A 20,027-nucleotide genomic window follows, 5' to 3' on the forward strand; every position below is an offset into this window, starting at 1 on the left:
ATGAATATTACCCTATATGGAGCGAAAGTATGGCCAATGACAACAACAATACGAAATAAAATAAGAACAGTTGAACTGGACTTTATTAGAAGATGTCTACAAATCACAAGAGCGGATAGAATAATAACGGAGGAAATATGGAACAGAATGGAAGTAAAATGCTCAATTACAAAAAAGTTGGAAAACAGAGCCCTGCAGTGGTACGGGCATGTACAAAGAATGCCAGAGCATAGGTGGCCGAAAAGAATATTAAACTGGGACTCGCCGGGAAGAAGACGGAGAGGAAGACCTGCTACAAGATGGAAAACATACGTCGGAAATGCTATGATAGATAGAGACCTCAGAGAAGGGGACTGGGAGAATAAAGTGCTGTGGAGGACGAAAACGGCGAACTCATAATGGGAAAAGCCGAAGAAGAAGAAGAAGGATTTATCGAATAGCCACCTTGTTCTCCGGATTCAACTCCCTTAGACTTATTTGCGGGGTTATTTAAAAAGCAAAGTATATATAAGCAGACCAGACAACGTCGAACAGCAAGGCATTAGAGAAGAAATTTTAAAGATCACTCCTAAGACCATTCAGAAAGTTACTGATAGATTCGAACATCGAATTGGCCACTGCGAGATAGTTAATAGTGGTTTTTTTTAACATTAGACTTAATAAAATGTCTTTTCTATATCATTTGTCTTTTGCCATTTTTCTAATAGTGTATTAGTATAAAAAAATTTCTCGAATATTTCATATTCATTTCTTCAGTTAAATATAGGGTATCCTATTTAAAAAAAAAGTCGATGACGTCGTAATTTCCACAAATATAACAGAAAAAGATTAGATGTAAAAAACCAATTACAATTTGAAAATAAAAATGGACCTGTTTTTGTGTTTTTTCCAAGTTCTATTAGGAACAAAATTATGAATTTACTTTTGGCTCACACTGTACCTATATTTGAGAACAGTTATATGAAATAATTATACCAAATCGTTTAACTTTCTTATTAAACGCTCTTCAATATAATAAATTACGTCTAAAAATTATTTACGTAATGTTTTATTGCTTCACATTTAAAGACCATTCAATTTTAATGTCTGTAAAGTAACACAATACTTCCATTTAGCAAACATTTGTTAATTTAAAACTATATAAACAACTAAAAAGGATCATTAAAATTAAAAAGAGTCAATCTGTTCAACGTCAATAGCAAATTAGTTTGTTTTGGCGTATATAAATATTATTGACATTAAGAAGAAGTAATTATAACAATTATTGTTAATTTTAATTGTATCTTCCACTTAGACGAAAACTATTTAGTTGACGTTGTTTATAGTTCATATAGGTTAGGTATTAGGATCAATTCTATACCTATTATATACATGTGATATAATCCTTGCATATGATCGTTTCGACATCTTTGCTGGCGACACTGTCATCCAAAACGCAAAGAAACTATTTTAACCATTATCCGGGCAAGGTGGGCCCAATTCCGAGACGCCAATTCTCTTATCATATCAACATAGTCATGAGCTATTCAAAATATTCATTATAATTTTTGAAATTATTGCGTTGAAAGAATTTTGTCACGTAAAGGGGCAACACGGACCAATCGGATCCTATGTGTATTTATACCTGAAACTAAAGTTTCAATCTTTGTTACAGAAGTTAATCTGGCAGTCAGGTAATGTTTTTGTGGTTTATCTAAACGACTTTTATGATTTCGGAAATCCAATAATAAAGTCTAAACGTGTAATAAACAATATAAACATCTCTTTGTTGTGAACATCATTGAGACTCTGAAATCGAAGATCATCTTTCAGAAGCAAGTGAAGAGGATGATCAGCAAGTAGTATTGAGGGATAATGAAGAAGAATGTGTAGCTACAAGTTCCCAGATTTCAGAGTGTGTAATTTTTGAAACTAAGGATGGAATTAACTGGAAGAGTCAACCACAACCAACAGGACATAATAAAAAGCAAAGTGCACAAAGTAATGTTAGCCCCTGGTCAAAGTGTAGATGATCCTGTTGATTCCTTTTGTTTGTGGACGAAAAAATTGTGAACGAAATAGTGAAGTGTACAGATAAAGAAGCCGAAAAAGTCCTGGGGATAGAGAACTGGAAATATTGCGACTCTACAGAGCTATATGCCTTTAATGGACTACTACTAACGTGCGTGCCAACATCCATAATGTAGATATACTTTGGAGCACGTTTTATGGACCTACTATATTTAAAGCTACCATGGGGTTAAAACGATTCAAACAATTTTTAAGATTTGTTCGATTTGACGATAAGGATACGAGGTCTGAACGAAGAACGAACGACACATTAGGAGCAATACGATGTGTGGAATCAAGTCAATCAAAACTTTCAGAAATACTATTTACCAGGAAAAAACATAACGGTAGATGAGTAACTTGTTCCGTATCGAGGTAGGTGTCCTTTCAAGCAGTATATGCTTTCGAAGCCAGATAAGTATGGCATGAAAATAGGGTGGGCTTTATACAAGAAAAAGCGGAAATACAGTAGCCAAGGGTCTTGCATCTCAAGTTGTAAGCCAACTCGTTGAGCCTTATTATAATTCCAAGAGGAATGTGATTTGCGATAACTATTTCACTGATCTTGCTTTTGCACATTAATTACTGGCAAATTCACTAACTCTTGTGGGCACAGTGAAAAAAATAAGAAATTTGTTCCTCGGGAATTTCTAATAAACAAGAACCATTTAGAGAAATATTCAATTTTCGGATTCACTCTAAAAGCATCTATTGTTTCTTACGTTCCGAAAAAACAAAGAAGTGTCCTAGTCCTGTCTACTATGCATCACAATGCTTACTGTGCAAATGATGTTGACAAAAACCAGATATGATACTCTATAATAATAGTACAAAATGTGGTGTCGAACGTTAGACCAAACGGACCAACTAACCGTTGACCTTTTGCGTTTTTTATGAATATTTTAGACGTGGCTGGGGTAGCCTCAGTTATTACTTGGAAAAATTTAATCCAAAATGGAAAGAAAGCAAAAATGAAAAGCGAATATTGTTTCTTACAACGACAGCAGAACAACTAGTGTTGCCGCAAATTTTGAGAAGAAAATCAATCAATCGACATGTGGTAAGTATTGCAATAAAGAAAAATAAATGACTAATCAATTTGCTATTCTAGTTGGGAATAAGCTAATCTTGTGGCTTAGTCCCAACTAAAACAGTAAATTGATATGACAAAGTATTAATTTGTAAAATTAAAATAATAATATTCTGCTGACTTATGCGTTTTATTCATTTTGTTAAGATTGTTATTGTCGGTATTTGAACGAAATAATAGTTATAAAAGAAAATTATAAATTATTTTTCATTAAATTTCTAATAACGGAATATACGTATAAATTGCGAAGAAGTATTTTTCTAGCTTGCAGTACAATAGGACAGGATATAACGAAAAGTACATTTTAAAAGAATTTTGAAATATACCCAAAAAAGTGTTAATTATTTAACCCACTTTAATTAAAAAATGATACAGATTTTTTAAGTTTTAAGCACTGTAGCGAATTCTGAACTGTTACAACGTACTGACCTTGATTAATTAGCTAATCAGTCAGCGTCTTCACTGGAACTGTCTTCATCATTGGAATCTTCCGCCAAATCGATGATAATCCTACTTTCATTTTAATCATATGTGACCATTTTTGCCCCGTCGTCCTGAATTAATTTTTCAGTATGGTTAACACAACTCGCCCACACTGCAGGTGTTGCCTCAGCTAATGCATCGCCACAAACTTTTTTCACTGTTTCATCTCCACGTCCATGTTCTCCAATATGACGATCATAGTATTGTTTAGAAATGCCCCAGACCAACTCAATCGGATTATATTGACAGTGATATGGAGGCAATCTCAAAACCTGATGCTCATGTTCTTGGAGTAGCTCATCTATAACGTACCTGGTATTTTGTGGTTTATTCTGGCGACAAAGACTCAATAGCTCTGTCTTGCCCGAATCGTCGTCAAAAATTATTTTTTTCGCTCGTAACCATTCTTGTAAGTCCGATTTTTTCCAAGTGGCATTCGGTAACTTTTCTATTAAAGAGCCATGGTATGAGGCATTATCCATAATAATTAGAGATGGTTCCTCCAACATTGGTATCAGCTTTTCGGAGACCCACTTTTTAAAAGACTCTTTATCCATAGAATCATGATAGTCTGCACTCTTCGATTTCGTAGAAAACAGTAATCCAGCATCTTTAACAAATCCTTGCCTACTTCCGGCATATAAAACAACAAAGCGTTTACCTGTATTTTCGTGTCCTTTTCTGATGCTTTTCACACAGTCATCTTGCCAAGTACGTTTATATGCCCCTTTTAGGAATATCTATGTTTCATCTAAAAAAACGAACTGAAGTGGGCTTGGACTTAAAAAATTTCTCATATAATGCCTCAAAAAATACAGTCGTTTGGAGACAATACATGGTTTCTCACATAGCACTCGTCTACTATTTTCTAGTTTGTATGAAAACCCACAATTTTTCATAAGACGCCACAAACTTGTATCAGAACCGTCATAGAGAGGCTTGTTTCTTAATTGTGTATTTAGAACTTTAATTGTAACGTGCTCTCCTTTTGCTTTCATGCCATACAGTACATTTCTAATCTCTCCTTTTATAGTATCGCTGACATCATTAGTCTTTTTTTTTGTACATTACTTGACTCTCCTGGTGTAGTAAGAGCTGCCCCTGTCTTGTATTCACTCTTTATTCTTGTCACTGTGCGAAGACTGATTTTCAAAGCGTCCGCTACTCGTTCATGTACCGATGATAACGAAAGCAAAGGTCCATTGTTTTCTTTTTCTTTTTTAAAATACTCCAATAAATGAACTACACATTGTCGCATTTCTCCTGTTATCGTTTTTCCCGGCATTTTTTTTATTAAATAGAACAATTAGTTATTCACAACAAAAAATAATAAGTAAAACTGTTCGGAACAAATTCCAACAATGATTGACTAAAATCGACTAAAACAACATAAAATATCAATGGTAATTGCTACAATTATAAACCTATTAGCCAGCTCATTCAAGAACAATGCCACAAGTCATTATTGCAATGAGTATCGGAAGAGAGAGAGTTAATTTATAATAAACTGGAATTTTTAAGGTGTCGAGAGTATTATTTTATGTAATGGAATTCCACACAGTAAGAGCTCAAACTATTAATTAATTAAAAACTGTTTACTTATAAAAACTGTTTCATCAGCTACTTCAAACCTGCACAGATCAGGGTAACATGTTAAAAAAAAACACGTCACTGCCAGCTATCTGTATTCGTAAAGAGTCCGAACTTATCACCGACACCGTATCGGCCAAACGCATCGGTGTTATTGCTACAATACTGGGAGACGTGAGTGGTCTCTTCATTCCCTTCTCATCGCACTTTACCATGACGAACGTGACTCGCACAATTGAATTACGCATCTGTGTATCAGAGAGAGACGAATATTAAAAATTCCGTAGTAGCTTATTTCAGGTACACGCCAAGAACGATGAAAACGAGTATAGCACCTTTTTTTAATCTAGACAATTTAAATTTACCTTTAATAAAAAATCAAAAAAGAATATTAGAAATATATGTGTAAATATGAATAGTACATTCAAGAACAGTGGTAGGCCCAACGGACCCGAGTTGCCCGGTTACGCAAGTAAAATGTGTTGCCCGTATAATAGTTAAACAATTTTTTTTCTCCTTACTGCTTACACATACTTATATGATAAAATGCGAACTTTACAACTATGGAAGGAAATGAAAAAAATTGAGAATAAATCAAGTAGTTATTGAGCGACGCAAAATTAGGAAAATAACTATGCAAAAATTAAAATTGGAAAAATTAAGATAACGTTGTTGTTTACCACTGACCTAATAGAAGATTTATCTGGACAGACCCCTAGAAAGAAAATGTCAGATGTACACCAAAGCTAATAGAAACAAACTTATGACTACGGAAATTGACTATTTAAGACGAAGCTGCGGCAGTTCGAAACTTGGTAGTCTACAATACTTGGAAATATTAAATTATATGGCAGTATGCCGATGAAATTAGATTGCCAACAGGAAACTCAAGTCCTTATTCGAAAGAGTTTTCTACATCCAAACTGTAGGAATGTTAAATGCCAACAAAATAATTTACAATGTGAGTTCAGAGATCCACTTAGTATATATTATAGAGATATAGAGGATCATTTCAAATAAACAGAATGGATGAACCATATAAATACAATGGATGAAAATTATATTTATTTATAAATTAAAAAAAAACATTGTAGACTGCTAAATGATTCTGACAGTATAAAAATAATCCTATTATTAATATTCAAAACAAATATCCAACCGGTTATTTATAAATAGTTTAAAATTTTACCGATTCCCTATATTTATTCGTGATCAAACTTCCTATCGAGTATTTTTCTTTTATATCCAAAGTGCATAACCGTTTCAACTTGAATCAACAATAACGTTACGTCATGCCTTAATGAGTTTCATTCCAAAAACCAGTTTTCAGAAATTACCAGTTTTATATGAAAAACCATTGGGTAAGAATTTAAAATATTACGTCGTTTTATCACACAAATGAGTAGAAAATATCTTGACGTTTAATGAGGATGCAGTTATACATATTATGTGATTAAATGAAAAATCTGTATATGCTTAATACGAAAATTTAAAAGTGTACATATTATACAAGCTAATGTATAAATGAAATTCTTAAGAATACGGAACTGGTCTGAGAACAGATCTATTATAATTGCTTATTTTTATTAGAATTGGAGTATTTCCGTCCATTTGATGAGAATACATCGCAAGAAATACGTTTTTTTTTAATAGAATGAGTCAAGGTTGTGTATTTTCGCCCTAATAGTTTGATATCATTGTATTACAAATCGGTTGGCCCACAAAAGGATGTCACTGAATTAATCATTGAGAAAAATATTTCAAAAGAATCGATGCAAGATAAAATATTTTAACAATATATATGTAATAATTTTAAGTTTAATCTGTACACAAACAACTATACTGTATTGTAATCTTTCAACACCCGCTAATGACCATTCATGGTTGTTGCAGCTTTGTGTAAATAAAAAAAATAACAATACATGTTGAAAAGTTATCGTAAACGTAAATCTATATCGTTTATATTATAATCTACACCCAAGATAAGCACATTTTCCAATAAAATACACCGTGCAAACAACTCCTCAACATTACATAGTAGTTTCGATTTCCTTTCACAAAAACTCGCTTTTGTTTACTTACTACTAATAACTCGTTTTCTTTTTTCAACGCGATATAATTCGTCCATTAATTGGAGAAGCCAACACGCTAGCTACTTTTTGCTCGACGATGCCGACAATTTATCATCACAAGAAAATTATTTTAAGTATGAAAACATGTTTACGAGTACCGTAATACAAAAGCAAAGAGAAATACTAAGTGTGTGTAGTAGCCTAGTTACAGTACTGACCCAGTTACTTTTACCTATTTGCTTTGAATGAAGCGGTTTTGAACCGCAAGTACGCGAGATGTGGCTTGATTGGCTCTAAGAGATAGATTAAATCTTATAAGGATATACCATTAACGCTTTTTGGATGATAGAAATTTAAATTTTAATATAATATACGGTACAGAGCCCAACAAAATGAAAAAAAAAAAATTGGGGCTGATCAAAAATCTAGGTTAAAAAATATTGCCCCTTTGAGAAATATCACGATACCAGAATTTCCTTAATAAGCCACACACTTAAGATATTTCTCAAACTAATATATAGAAGACTATATAAAAAATAGAAGAAGTATAGATGACACCCAGTTTGGATTCAGAGATTGTGGATAGTCGAGATATACGAGTTATTGTCAATCTGTACTGGAATCAAAAAGCAAAGGTTAGAATCGAAAATGTCGATACGGAAACTATAGAGATCAAAAGAAGTGTTAGACAGGGTTGCGTGCTCTCACCATTGTTATTCATCTGCACAGCAAAGCTATTTTTAAGGAAGCAATATCAGAGGAACAACAGGGTATATCAATAAACGGAAAAATCTGTGTGGGATGAGATGATGAATTGTTTATAGTCATGTCAGTATGGGTAGGTTTATGAAATACGAAGAACTCATGTTTGTTTTTAAGTCTGATAATTTTTAAATCTAGAAAATTTATAAATTGAGTATGTTCTATTACTATTCAATGACTTGTAAATTGACCAAGTTACCTGTTAGTTTCTGTAAAACATACCAGTACATCCTCTACGTATCTCCACCAATACAAAAACTGTTTGAATATGGGATGTTTTGAAATATTTGTTTCTAGATGATCCATAAACACATCTGATAGCAATGCGCTTAGAGAGTTACCCATTGTAAGTTCTGCATTGTTATTTGTATATATTTGATTATTAAATTCAAAGTAGACCTGGTTTATGCAAATTTTAAGATGTAAAATTTCAGAGGTAATGATTGGATTTGTACTATTATGGTCTAAAAGATTTTTTACTAGAACAAAAGTTTCTGTAGGAGGAATACTAAGAAAAAGATTTTTTAAGTCAAATGAAATTAACCTGGAGTTGTTAGGAAATTGAAAATGTTGTATTTTATTAACTAGTTCTAATGTATTTTTTACGGTAAATATAGGTGAAAATATAGTGTGTTCTAAAATAATTTCTAACAGTTTTTTTCAAAGTTTATATGACGGAGCTGTAAAAAAGGAAACTACAGGTCTTATTGAAATCTTTCTTATAAAAAAAGTAGACCAGTACACATGGCATTCATAGATTTAAAAAAGGCGTATGACACGGTCGCCAGAAAACAACTATGGAACACCATGAAGGAAATCGGAATAACTCAGATAGAAGCCGTAAAAAACCTTATAACAACAACAAGGTAAGAGTTAAAACCGGCAATAAATACTCTAACGAATTTAAGACCACAAAAGGCTTATTGCAGGGATGCTCTACATCTCCGACACTGTTCAAGATATTCCTCGAATAAATATTAAAACCATGGAAAAGGAAATGTGAAGGGATGGGAATACCAATCCGGGACAACTTCTTGTACACATTAAGCTTTGCAGATGACCAAGTGGTAACGGCTCAAGATGAAGAAGATCTGTGCTATATGCTCCGAAAATTAGAAAAGGAATACACAAAAAATGTACTGGAAATAAATCTAGAAAAGACCGAATATCTAACAACAGAGCAAGAACCAGTGAGAAACTTGGAAATGGACGATAATAGGGAAATTAACGGCACTGATAAATTCAAATATTTAGGATTCATACTATCAAAAAATGGAACCACCAAGCAAGAGATAACCAGCAGATTAGCACAGACAAGAACATGTATTAACAAATGAACGGGGTACTGTGGGATAGACAGATTACCAGAAATACAAAGAAGAGAATTTATAACACCTTGGTACGCAGTATAATGACCTATGGAGCAGAGAATTGGGTAATAAATAAACGAAACAGGTCCAAAATCACAGCAACTGAAATTAAGTTCATAAAGACAAGCTGCAGAGTGACAAAAATGGATCGCATCAGAAATGAGGAGATAAAACGAAGAATTGCAGTAGAACAAGACATACTCAGCTACATCGAAGAAAAACGTTTAATTTCCTATGGACATGCGAGAAGAACAGATCATACAAGGTGAATAACAAAGATTTCGGATAAGAGCCCAATAGGAAGGAGGAAAAGAGGTAGACCCCGAAGATCATGGAGGGATGAAGTGGACGAGGCCATGGAAAGACGAGACCTTAGAGATGGAGAATGGCAGAACAGAAAGGACTGGAGACGTTGGTTGAAAGAAGGAAGGCGGCGACAGCTGTAAAAATCCTTATATAGATAGATAGATAGGTCTTATTGGGTGATCAGGTTTGTGTAGTTTAATAAAAGAGTATAATTTAGGAGGCTGTGGGTTCATGATATTAAGGTGTTTCTGTTTTATTCAATTTAATATTGATTTTAAAGCGCGGAAAAATAAATAGATACTGGAAAACAAACTAAAAATGTGGAACACATAGATTGAGGAGCTTTTTGACGATTATAGACAAAGAAACACAGAAAAACACCAGGCCTAGACGAACTAATAGTCAAAATCCTTAAACTTATTAATGAAGAGCATGTATTCGTTAATTTATTTAACAGAATTTATAAATTAGGAATTATACCACAGAAATAGCTGATATCAAGATTGATCATCAAATCGAAAAAAAAAAGAAAAGCTAAATAATGCAAAAATTACCGCACTGTAAGCCCTATGGGCTATAATATACACTGAAAACATTCCTCAAACTGATACCTGTTAAAATATACAGAAGGCTAGAACAAGACATTAGTGATACTGAGTTTGGGTTTCAAAATGACCTAGCCACTCGCGAAGCGTTGTTCGCACTTATATAATGTCCCAGAAATACCTAGATATGAACCAAGATCTGTATTTAGGCTTCATTGAATACAATAAAGCTTTTGATAAAGTTCGCGAAGATTATCTAATACAATTGTTACTGAAAAAAAATCCTAGACACAAGAGTTATCAACATTAATTCCAATCTCTATTACGGTCAAAGAGCTACTGTACAAATAGATGAAAAAAAAACCGAAGATATCGAAATAGAGAGAGGGGTTCGTAGGGTTGTATGCTCTCATCAAGACTTTTTGAATAAAGCCGAGGATGGTCTGAATTATGGCAATAAAAGTAACTGTAGACCAATTAACAATCTAAAGCACACGATCTCAAAAAATGTTCAAGCCGAAGTGGATGAATATAGCAAGTAGCAGACAAGAAGGGACAAAATTAGCTTTTGTCTTTTGGTAGAAAGCTTTTGTTCAATAATGGACAAATGAGGCAGATATAGATATGTATATCCAGCTAAATGTGCAATATCAACAGATAAAAAAATTTTTACAAATGATTTAATATTGATAGAAAAATAGACTAACACAAGAACAAAAATGTATAACGTGCGTCACAGGCACCTGAATTAGTTGCTAACTGTTATCAACTTTTTAATTAAAGAAGTCAATATTACTTTGTATAGTATTATCAGTTAGCAAATAAGTAATGTACACTATTCTAGGTGAGAAGTTATTACATATTAAAAATTGTGATATTCTAGTTATTTATACCTATGTATTTATTTAAGTTCAGTCTTGCATCACGTTTCAGGGAAGGTCATTTCGAAGATTTTTTGTAGCTTAGAGCCTATTTAAAATGTTATTATTAATACTTTCTGTTATTGTTCCGGTTTAATGTTATTGTATTAGATAGTTCTTGAGTATGTATTAAAGAAGTTAAAAATGCGCAATTTTTTTCATACAAACGGCGCCGGCGCCTCACATGGAAAACGATTCCACAAATTGAAGGAACTCAAAATTGATTGTTAATTTGAAATCTCAGTGGCGTAATATTTTCTCTTTAAAAAAAAAACCCGTATGCGCGCCAATGATGAAAATAAAATTTTATTTTCTTCTTCTTCTGGTTCCTATCCGTTTCGGATGTTGGAAATCATATTGGCAATCATGACCTTGCTCGCTGCGGCTCGAAACAGCTCCGATGAGGTTTTCTTAAACCATGTTCTTAAATTCCGCAGCCATGATATTCTCCTTCTACCGGGTCCCCGCTTACCTTTGACTTTACCTTGCAATATAGACTGCAGCAGGGAGTAACGGTGCTGATTTCTCATAACGTGTCCCAGATATTGCAATTTTATGCGTTTGATCGTAAACACAATCTCTGGTTCCTTCTTCATTTTTTCTAGAACTTCCTTGTTCGTGATCCTTGCTGTCCATGATATTCTCAGCATTCTTCTATAAAGCCACATCTCAAATGCTTCAAGTTTTTTAATAGTGGTGTCTGTAAGCGTCCATGCCTCCGCCCCGTACAACAACACAGAGAAAACATAGCATCTCAAATGTCTCATTTTTTCCTCACCAACTCACCAAATGCCATTTGCATATCTCCACCGGTTTCAAAGCAATAAAAAATTTAGTTTGTAAGAAAAAGTTTAACACGCCGGATCTCGGAAAACGAAGTATTTGCGGGCATACGTTTATATAGTAAACTGTCACTATTTTTCATGCAAAATTCCTTCTGAAGTTTGTTGCACTTATTTAATTACACCTTGTATATTATACAGATATATATTATTCAAATGGACTACAAACCGACAGCTTAAAGCTCTGTAACTCCGAAACAATTGATTTCTTAGTATTGGGACATAGAGCGTTTAATCAACATAACCAAAGCTACAACTCTGCAAAGTTTCATTCAAATTCGCTGAAACCGAAGTGCCGGGGTTCTTTACAATAAGTATGTTGTAATATCTTAAATTATACTTAATTAAATTCAATACCTTAGAACAGTACCAGAACCTACCATTGAAGAAAATTCAGGTCCCGAAATCCTACCAGAAGAAATAACGGCAGCCGCCAGACAAATGAACGATGGAAAGGCACCGGGATTTGATGAAATCCCTGCAAAACTGCTTAAACTTTTAGATGCAGAAAAAATAAAAATAACTGAAATATTTAATGAAATATACAAGGCAGGAGAAATACCAGTAAAATGGCTCAAATCCGAGTTCGTACCATTGCCCAAAAAACCAGAAGCAAAAGTTTGTGAAGACTATAGGACCATAAGCCTAAGATATCTGCTGAAGGTGTTTTTAAAAGTTATGCACAAAAGAATTTACCGGAAATGCGAGGAACAAATTGCGCCCAATCAGTTTGGATTTGTGAACGCCGTTGGTACGAGGGAAGCTTTATTTAGCGTGCAGGCATTGTTTTAGAAATGTAGAGATGTCAGCTGTGATGTTTTTGCATGTTTGACTACAAGAAGGCTTTCGATAGAGTCAGGTATGAACAAATGATGGAAGTGCTGAAGAGGACAGGGATTGACCGCAGAGACCTAAAAATAATAGCTAACCTGTATTGGAATCAATCAGCGGTCCTCCTAATAGTTGGAGAATATACAGATCACATCGGAGCACATTTTTGAAGAGGCTCTAAAAGATATTGATGAAGGCATCTCAATAAATGGAGTCAAGCTCAATAACCTGCGGTATGCAGATGATGCAATAGTGTTTTCCAATACCATAGAGGGGCTGGGCTGCAAAACGTAATGAACAAAATAACGGAAACAAGTAGAACATATGGACTGGATAAAAACACCAGCAAAACCAAGTTTACATAAAAACGATCCACACACAACCAGCAGCTATATCAGGCTAACATCAGGCTAACAGAAAATTAGAATCTTATATACAAAATTCATTCCAAAAAATTCTATGAATTCTATCTAATTCAAAAAATTTTAACAGCAAATGCGCAACTTGCAAATCTGGAGTTTACTCTATAGTCCTGAAAGAAAACCTTGATGAAAAATCACCCATGCGCCTGGAAGGGGATTGAGCCATTGAAAACTACATTTGGAATGTGTTCAGCGAAAGACATTGAACCTTACCATCAAAGGACAGGGAATATCTTTAATAGGTATACGAGTATATGGGGTCAATAACAATGTTATTCAGGCTGACAAAGATGAGTTCTTCGAACACCTCAATAAAATCCTCCTAAAAATTGTAAATGTTGGAAACGTGGAAAAAGTAGATCAATTAAATACAATATAAAAGGTCAGCAAGACAAAAGCATGACATTGTTTAAAATTCCTTATATCAAAAACGTAGCGACACTTACCTTTTATCCTATACCAATAATCTTAACAATCCATAACAGGGACTTGACTCCGCAGCCCAAATTCGCAGTATGATAACCCAACCATCTTATAACAAAAAGAAATCTAACATGATTCAGAACTCCAAAATCAGTGCTACATAAAAAATCAATAGGCAGCGGAATAAGACTCATTGAGCACTATCTATGCTCTTTAATTTAATCATGGATGAAATCGTCAAAAGCGTTAACAAATGAACAGGATACAGAATGGAAAACAAAGTAATAGAAATACTCTGTTACGCAGACGATACAATATTGATAGCCCAAAACGAAGATAGTCTGCAAGACTGGTCCACAGATTTCACATAAGAGCAAAATAATCTCAGCTCAGAAAAGTAAAACAATAGCAATCAGCAAAGAACCAACCAGATGTAAAATAGAAATTGATGGCATCAGTATTGAACAAGTAATGGAAATAAAATACCTTGGAATTACACTGTCATGGAGACCTGGACAATAGTGGACAAAGTGAGAGATCAAGTACAAAAAGCAAATAGACTGGCAGGATGCCTTAATAACACTATATGGCGAAACAAGAATTTATAAAGCCAGTTAAAGACTAATAATGACATATGCCTCAGAAACAAGACCCGACACAGTCACAACACAAAGGCTACTGGAAACAGCAGGGATGAGAGTACTGAGAAGAATTACAGGAAATACGCTAAGAGATCGAAAGAGAAGTGAAGACATTAGAAGAAAATGTAACGTACAGTGTAAAAATGAATGGACATACAATAGAAAAAAAGAATGGAATCACCACATAAGCAGAATAGGGGAGACGCGTGTCGTTAAAATAGCAAGAGATAAGTCACCAATCGGCAGAAGAAGTATCGGACGACCGCGCAAAGGATGGAGTGACAACCTTCCATAGAAGTATTAATCCTCTGCCAATGAACAAGCAGAATTGCTTATAAAGAGGAAGAAGAAGAAGAATAAAAAACCAGGTTACAGACGGTGGTTGTGCAAGAGAAATCCGACAAATAAATGATTTAAATAATAAAAATAAACCTTGAGTTGCACAATGCAAAGAGATTGACTGCTATATTGCAGGATAATAAGATAATAAGAGGATACATTTCTGGGGAAGGTCCGTCAAAGAATCAAGATTGGAAATACCTAAGGACGAAACAGCTTATTTGGTAAGGTCAAGTCCAAACAATAGACGAATGCAGTCGAAAAATTGACAAGAGAAAAAATACAATAAGATCCTCATTGGGTGGAATATGTTGCCTGTCTTTTATGGCACGCGCAAAAATACGCCGTTATAAAGCGTTGAATGATTGTTGCAATCGTAGAAAGAAATATTATGTAACAAACCATAAACCGTACCGCGACGTCTATGGGGTATCAGGGATGGACTAGCCATATGCACCAGCAGATACCAAGTGATCTAATGTGTTTGTGTGACCCAAGAATTTTATGTTATCTGATATACTAACTTAGATAAAATACATACAATATTAGTCTAGTTAGTTTTAAGATTAGAGTCGTGTTATAACATTCAATAAAGAAACACACATATTTATCTATGTTTATAAATTGGTTGTAAAAACTCTAAAATCCCATAAGAAAAAACTAAGTTGATGCTATAATTCGTATTTTGTATACTATAGATACAAGAAAGCAAAAATACATGACAAACTATTATAAATACTTCAAAAACCCGCACCGTTTAAAATCACAAAGCTAGAGAAGCGATAAATCTTACCTCTTATACACCTAATGTAATTACTAAATTCTTTTTGTAGTCTATTGGCAGCATTTTGTTGTCTTGTGAAATTTTGTAAGTGTTCGTCGAATATTTCGTCAGCCGTCCGGTCAACCTTCCCAAGATTCTGTAACAACTGCAAAAGAAAATTAGTTATTAGTTTAGCATTACTAAAAATCGAATACTTGCAAAAACAACAATCAAGCGTATCAATATACTTTTAACATAAAACAAAGACAACGAAATGTTGTTCTGTAGTTACTTATTTCTAATCTTGTGAAAATATGCACAAAAACAAAACTATAGCATACATTTTGAGGATAGACAAGTAGTAATAGAACCCCCAATACACGACGTTGTTCGATTTTCCACGAACCTCGTTAACCGTCGCCAATAATTTTTCATTATACCGTGGTTGTTTAAAGCAATAACAGCGCAATAACTGCGTCATATTAACGCTCATGGAGCCACTACAAGACCAAAACGCGGCAATATGCGCGCTGTAAACTGTCGCTCGTGGAGCCATGATTTTACTGCTTTACTGCCGCCGTAATTTTACTGCTACTGCTAGCGACAATCTGTCGCTCGTGGAGCCATAGCCTTAAACAATACTTTCCCGAATCGAGTTATGAGTGGAACAGGCGATATTAAGTGGCCTGCGCGATCTCTAGATCTTACACACATGGACTACTTTTTTGGGGGACATTTAAAAAGCATCATCTACGATCATCCTGAGAGGCTAGAGCCCAAAACTTGGATGAATTAAAAAACCGAATAAGAGAAATCTCCAATTTTCTGTTACAGCAGAAACTCTTTCATTTATCCGCTGAAGTTTTTAGAACAGATTGGGATACTGTTTATCCGTAGAAGGTGAAATATTTGAATAATTTCTGTAGGGCATAAAAAATTATTTCTTATTTTATTAGGAATTCTTTTTTATTTTCAATAAGAATATATTTTTTGTTTTTTTTTTTAAGAAATGCGCTTTTATTTTTAAGTCACCCACAAAAAATTGTGTTATTATTAAAAACCGATACAAATGCAGCGCCTTATAAAGGTCAGTGTATTTTTATCGAGTTATATCCCTGATTTTTATAACTAATACTTGACGTTTCGATTTCAACTCCGGAAGTTGTTTTCAAAAATGGTTTTTGTACAAATTCCGAAAAAAATGCGTCTATGTGGGTATTTACGACATTTATTTCAGATTACTTGAAAAGAAATTCCAAGGAGTTCCACACATAAATACTTCACTTCACCAAAATAAGCTATGATAATAAACCTCGCCATCAGATTCTGCAGAAGTGTTTCCAGATTCAGAATAAGTCAGCTGGGTAAGAAACTTTTGCAAAGTGTTTGTGCAATTTTTTTTTTTAACTGCAGTATCCCTCTGTACAAGTTAGAAAATAAATCGAGTTCAAACTTTTTAAAAACTTATTGCAAGATTGAAGCTCAAATATCAAGTTTTCTACTCTTCGGAAGAAATATGTCAGTGCACGCTACAAATATGTGATGACGGATATTAAAAATCAGTTAAAAGCCGAATATCTTTGGATTTCCGTCAATAAAACAACGGTTACAACTGGTGGACAAATTGCGAATCAAATTTTTGTAGTTCTTATAGACTATGGCGATTTTAAAACCTCATATTTAATTACACAATAATCTACATTTATCCCACTTCCAAAAAAACCTAATATATCATCATCTAAAGACTTTAGACTAATTAGTCTCATGAGTCACTCTCTCAAGCTACTTCTTAGGATAATTCTTAATAGAATCAAGCAGAAATGTGAAGACACAATGGGAAATAAACAATTCGGTTTCAGAAAAGGATTGAGAACAAGGAAAGCTTTGTTCTCAATGCTAACACTACTTCAACGATCATGGGAAGTACAGAAACCAATTTACGTCTGTTTTATAGATTTTGAGAAGGCGTTTGATAGGGTTCAACATGGTAGGCTGTTCGAATATCTAGAAATAATTGGAATAGATGATAAAGATCTGAGACTTTTACAACATCTATATTGGAATCAAGAAGCTTCTATTGTGGTAGACTGCAAAGAAACAGACAAAATTTGTATTCAAAGAGGTGTTAGACAGGGTTGTGTATTGTCCCCGACTTTGTTTAACGTTTACTCAGAAATAATTTTTAACAAAGCCTTGGAAGGGCAATGTGGATTTCGAATCGGGGGAAAAACTATTAACATCAGATATGCAGATGACACCGCGATCATGGCTGAAAGTATCGAAGATCTTCAATTCCTTATAGATCGAGTCACTAGAGAATGCTCTAATAACGGACTAAGCATAAATACAACAAAGACAAAGTTACTTGTGGTTAGTAAACAAGACCTCGGCGCTATACAACTAATTGGCAATAACCAACCGATAACAAAAGCTAACCATTTTAAATACCTAGGATGTTGGATAAACGAGACACTAAATCCGGATGAAGAAACTAAAACTCGTATAGAAATTGCAAGAGGAGCATTTATAAAACAGATCTATTCTGAGCAATTGTCAGTTGAATTTACAGCTAAGAATTAAGTTCCTAAAATGTTATGTGTATCCTGTATTACTGTATGGATGTGAAACCTGGATTATGAAGGTTAACATGATGAACAAATTAGAAGCCTTCGAGATTTGGTTATATCGTAGAATGCTCAGAATATCATGGGTTCAATACATTTCAAACAGAGAAGTCTTGAACAGAGTAGGTCAAGGTGAAGGCGACTTAATAAAGATGATAAAAAAGAGAAAACTCGAATATCTGGGGCATATAATGAGGGGAAGCAGATACAGGATAATGCAGTTAATACTCAACGGAAAGATCGACGAAAAAAGAGGAATTGGTAGAAAGAAATACTCATGGCTCCAAAACCTTCGTCAATGGACTGGCTTATCAGCAGATGAATTATTACATGTCGCGCAAGATCGAGAACGATATCGGCAAATTGTCATGAAAGCTACCCTCGCCTAAAACTTGGGCACGGTACTCAAAAAAGAAAAATATTTAATAGGTTTAAAATGTTTAGTGAAAACAAATTAAGCTACAATAGCTAGAATTGTTAACGAATACCTAACAATAGTTAGGTTAGTGATACCGCCTCAGATATGATCAAAACTGCATCAAATCTTTAATTGACTCATTCAGTTAATTATTGTCCATTTGTACCTTTACCTGTACTTTTATTTCATCCGTACAAAAAAAATCACAAAACTAATGCAAAGTACATTAAATTTCAAACCTACCCCTGGGGATAAAATTAATTCAAAATATAATATCAGCATTATGCTCTACCCTTAATCTGTATTGATTTATAGAAAATCCTATTAGGAGTTCTAATACTGGTGCCCCAATTCCCTATTTATCGATCTTATTACTGGATATTACTGGATGGAGGCGATGAAAAGTGCAAATAAAGTCGAAATTAATAAAAAAGATTGATTCTGCATTCTGAATTTATTAAATTGATTTGTTCTAATGTATAAATAGTTTTAATAAAAATCATTTCCTGCTAAGCTTTGTTGCTTTTTATACAAAATAATCATACCACAAAAAAGTAGGGCAACACATGATAAAACAATAGGGAGTCTTAGGGAAGTCTCAAAATAAAGTAAAGAAGCAGAAAAAAAATATAGAGAAAAAAAAACAAAGATTTAGAAAAAACTTTCACTGTTTCTTTAATATTCTTCTCATAAACTTTTCAGGAACTTCATTTATCTTATTGAATAATTATTTCTTCACCCTTGAAAGTGTTCTAATCATGTTAATCTATCCTGTCTCAGTTAAATATTGTGGCTCGAGTGGCACTGAAAGTGGGAAAATTTTGAAGATATTAGTTGGAATTTTCAGTTTAAAGGTCGTGGCATATTATCGTGCACGTATAGTTTCCGGAACGTAGCGCTTCCACTCCAGCAATCGGACTGCGCGTTCACATTTTCATACATAGAACGTTTTAGTTTGGTGCGATGAAGATGTGTTCTCGCTTTTCACGACAAAAATTATGTGCAATTGCTCTTCTACTTAACGATGATGAATGAAAAACTGTGTTAAAAAGAAGGTTTGAAGTACATCCAATGCTAGGAGAAAGGAAGAAGGAAGGTGAATACTGGACTTTATACAGAGAATTAATTGATGACGATGAAAAATATTATGGATATTTTAGAATGAATAGGATTCAGTTTAAATATGTTTTAAATTTAATTACACCTTCAGTTAAAAAACAAAATACTACATTTAACGAAGTCGTACATATCAAACCAAAAAGTATTTTTAAAAAGAAGAGGTATCACTTCCGTACAAAAGTCCTAATTGTTTATCACTTCCGTGATTAATTGTCACAAAGCAATAAAAGGACATGCATAAATAACAAAATAGCCTCGAAAATTATTTTTTTAAATACTCTGTATCAAAATAAAACAAATAACTAAATAAACAACGAGGGGAAAACGACGGACATCTAATTCACATTATCCTTACCAACCGGTTACGACTCGTTACGTAGCCGTAGGCATCAGTAAAATATTGGTTTACTGAACCGAA

The 20,027-nt window shown here is 33.8% G+C and overlaps 1 protein-coding gene across 3 annotated transcripts in view; it reads right to left on the reverse strand.

The window, feature by feature from the left end:
- The window catches only part of Amph (amphiphysin), a 172,521-nt gene that overhangs the window by 55,111 nt on the left and 97,383 nt on the right, over window positions 1–20,027 (reverse strand). For all 3 annotated transcript variants that reach the window (XM_072524117.1, XM_072524116.1, XM_072524118.1), the window contains exon 2: window positions 15,479–15,614. In XM_072524117.1, the coding sequence (XP_072380218.1) occupies window positions 15,479–15,614 (136 nt within the window). The remainder of the gene's footprint in view (window positions 1–15,478; window positions 15,615–20,027) is intronic.

Source organism: Diabrotica undecimpunctata, chromosome 2 (genome assembly GCF_040954645.1).
Source record: "Diabrotica undecimpunctata isolate CICGRU chromosome 2, icDiaUnde3, whole genome shotgun sequence".
NCBI lineage: Eukaryota > Metazoa > Arthropoda > Insecta > Coleoptera > Chrysomelidae > Diabrotica > Diabrotica undecimpunctata.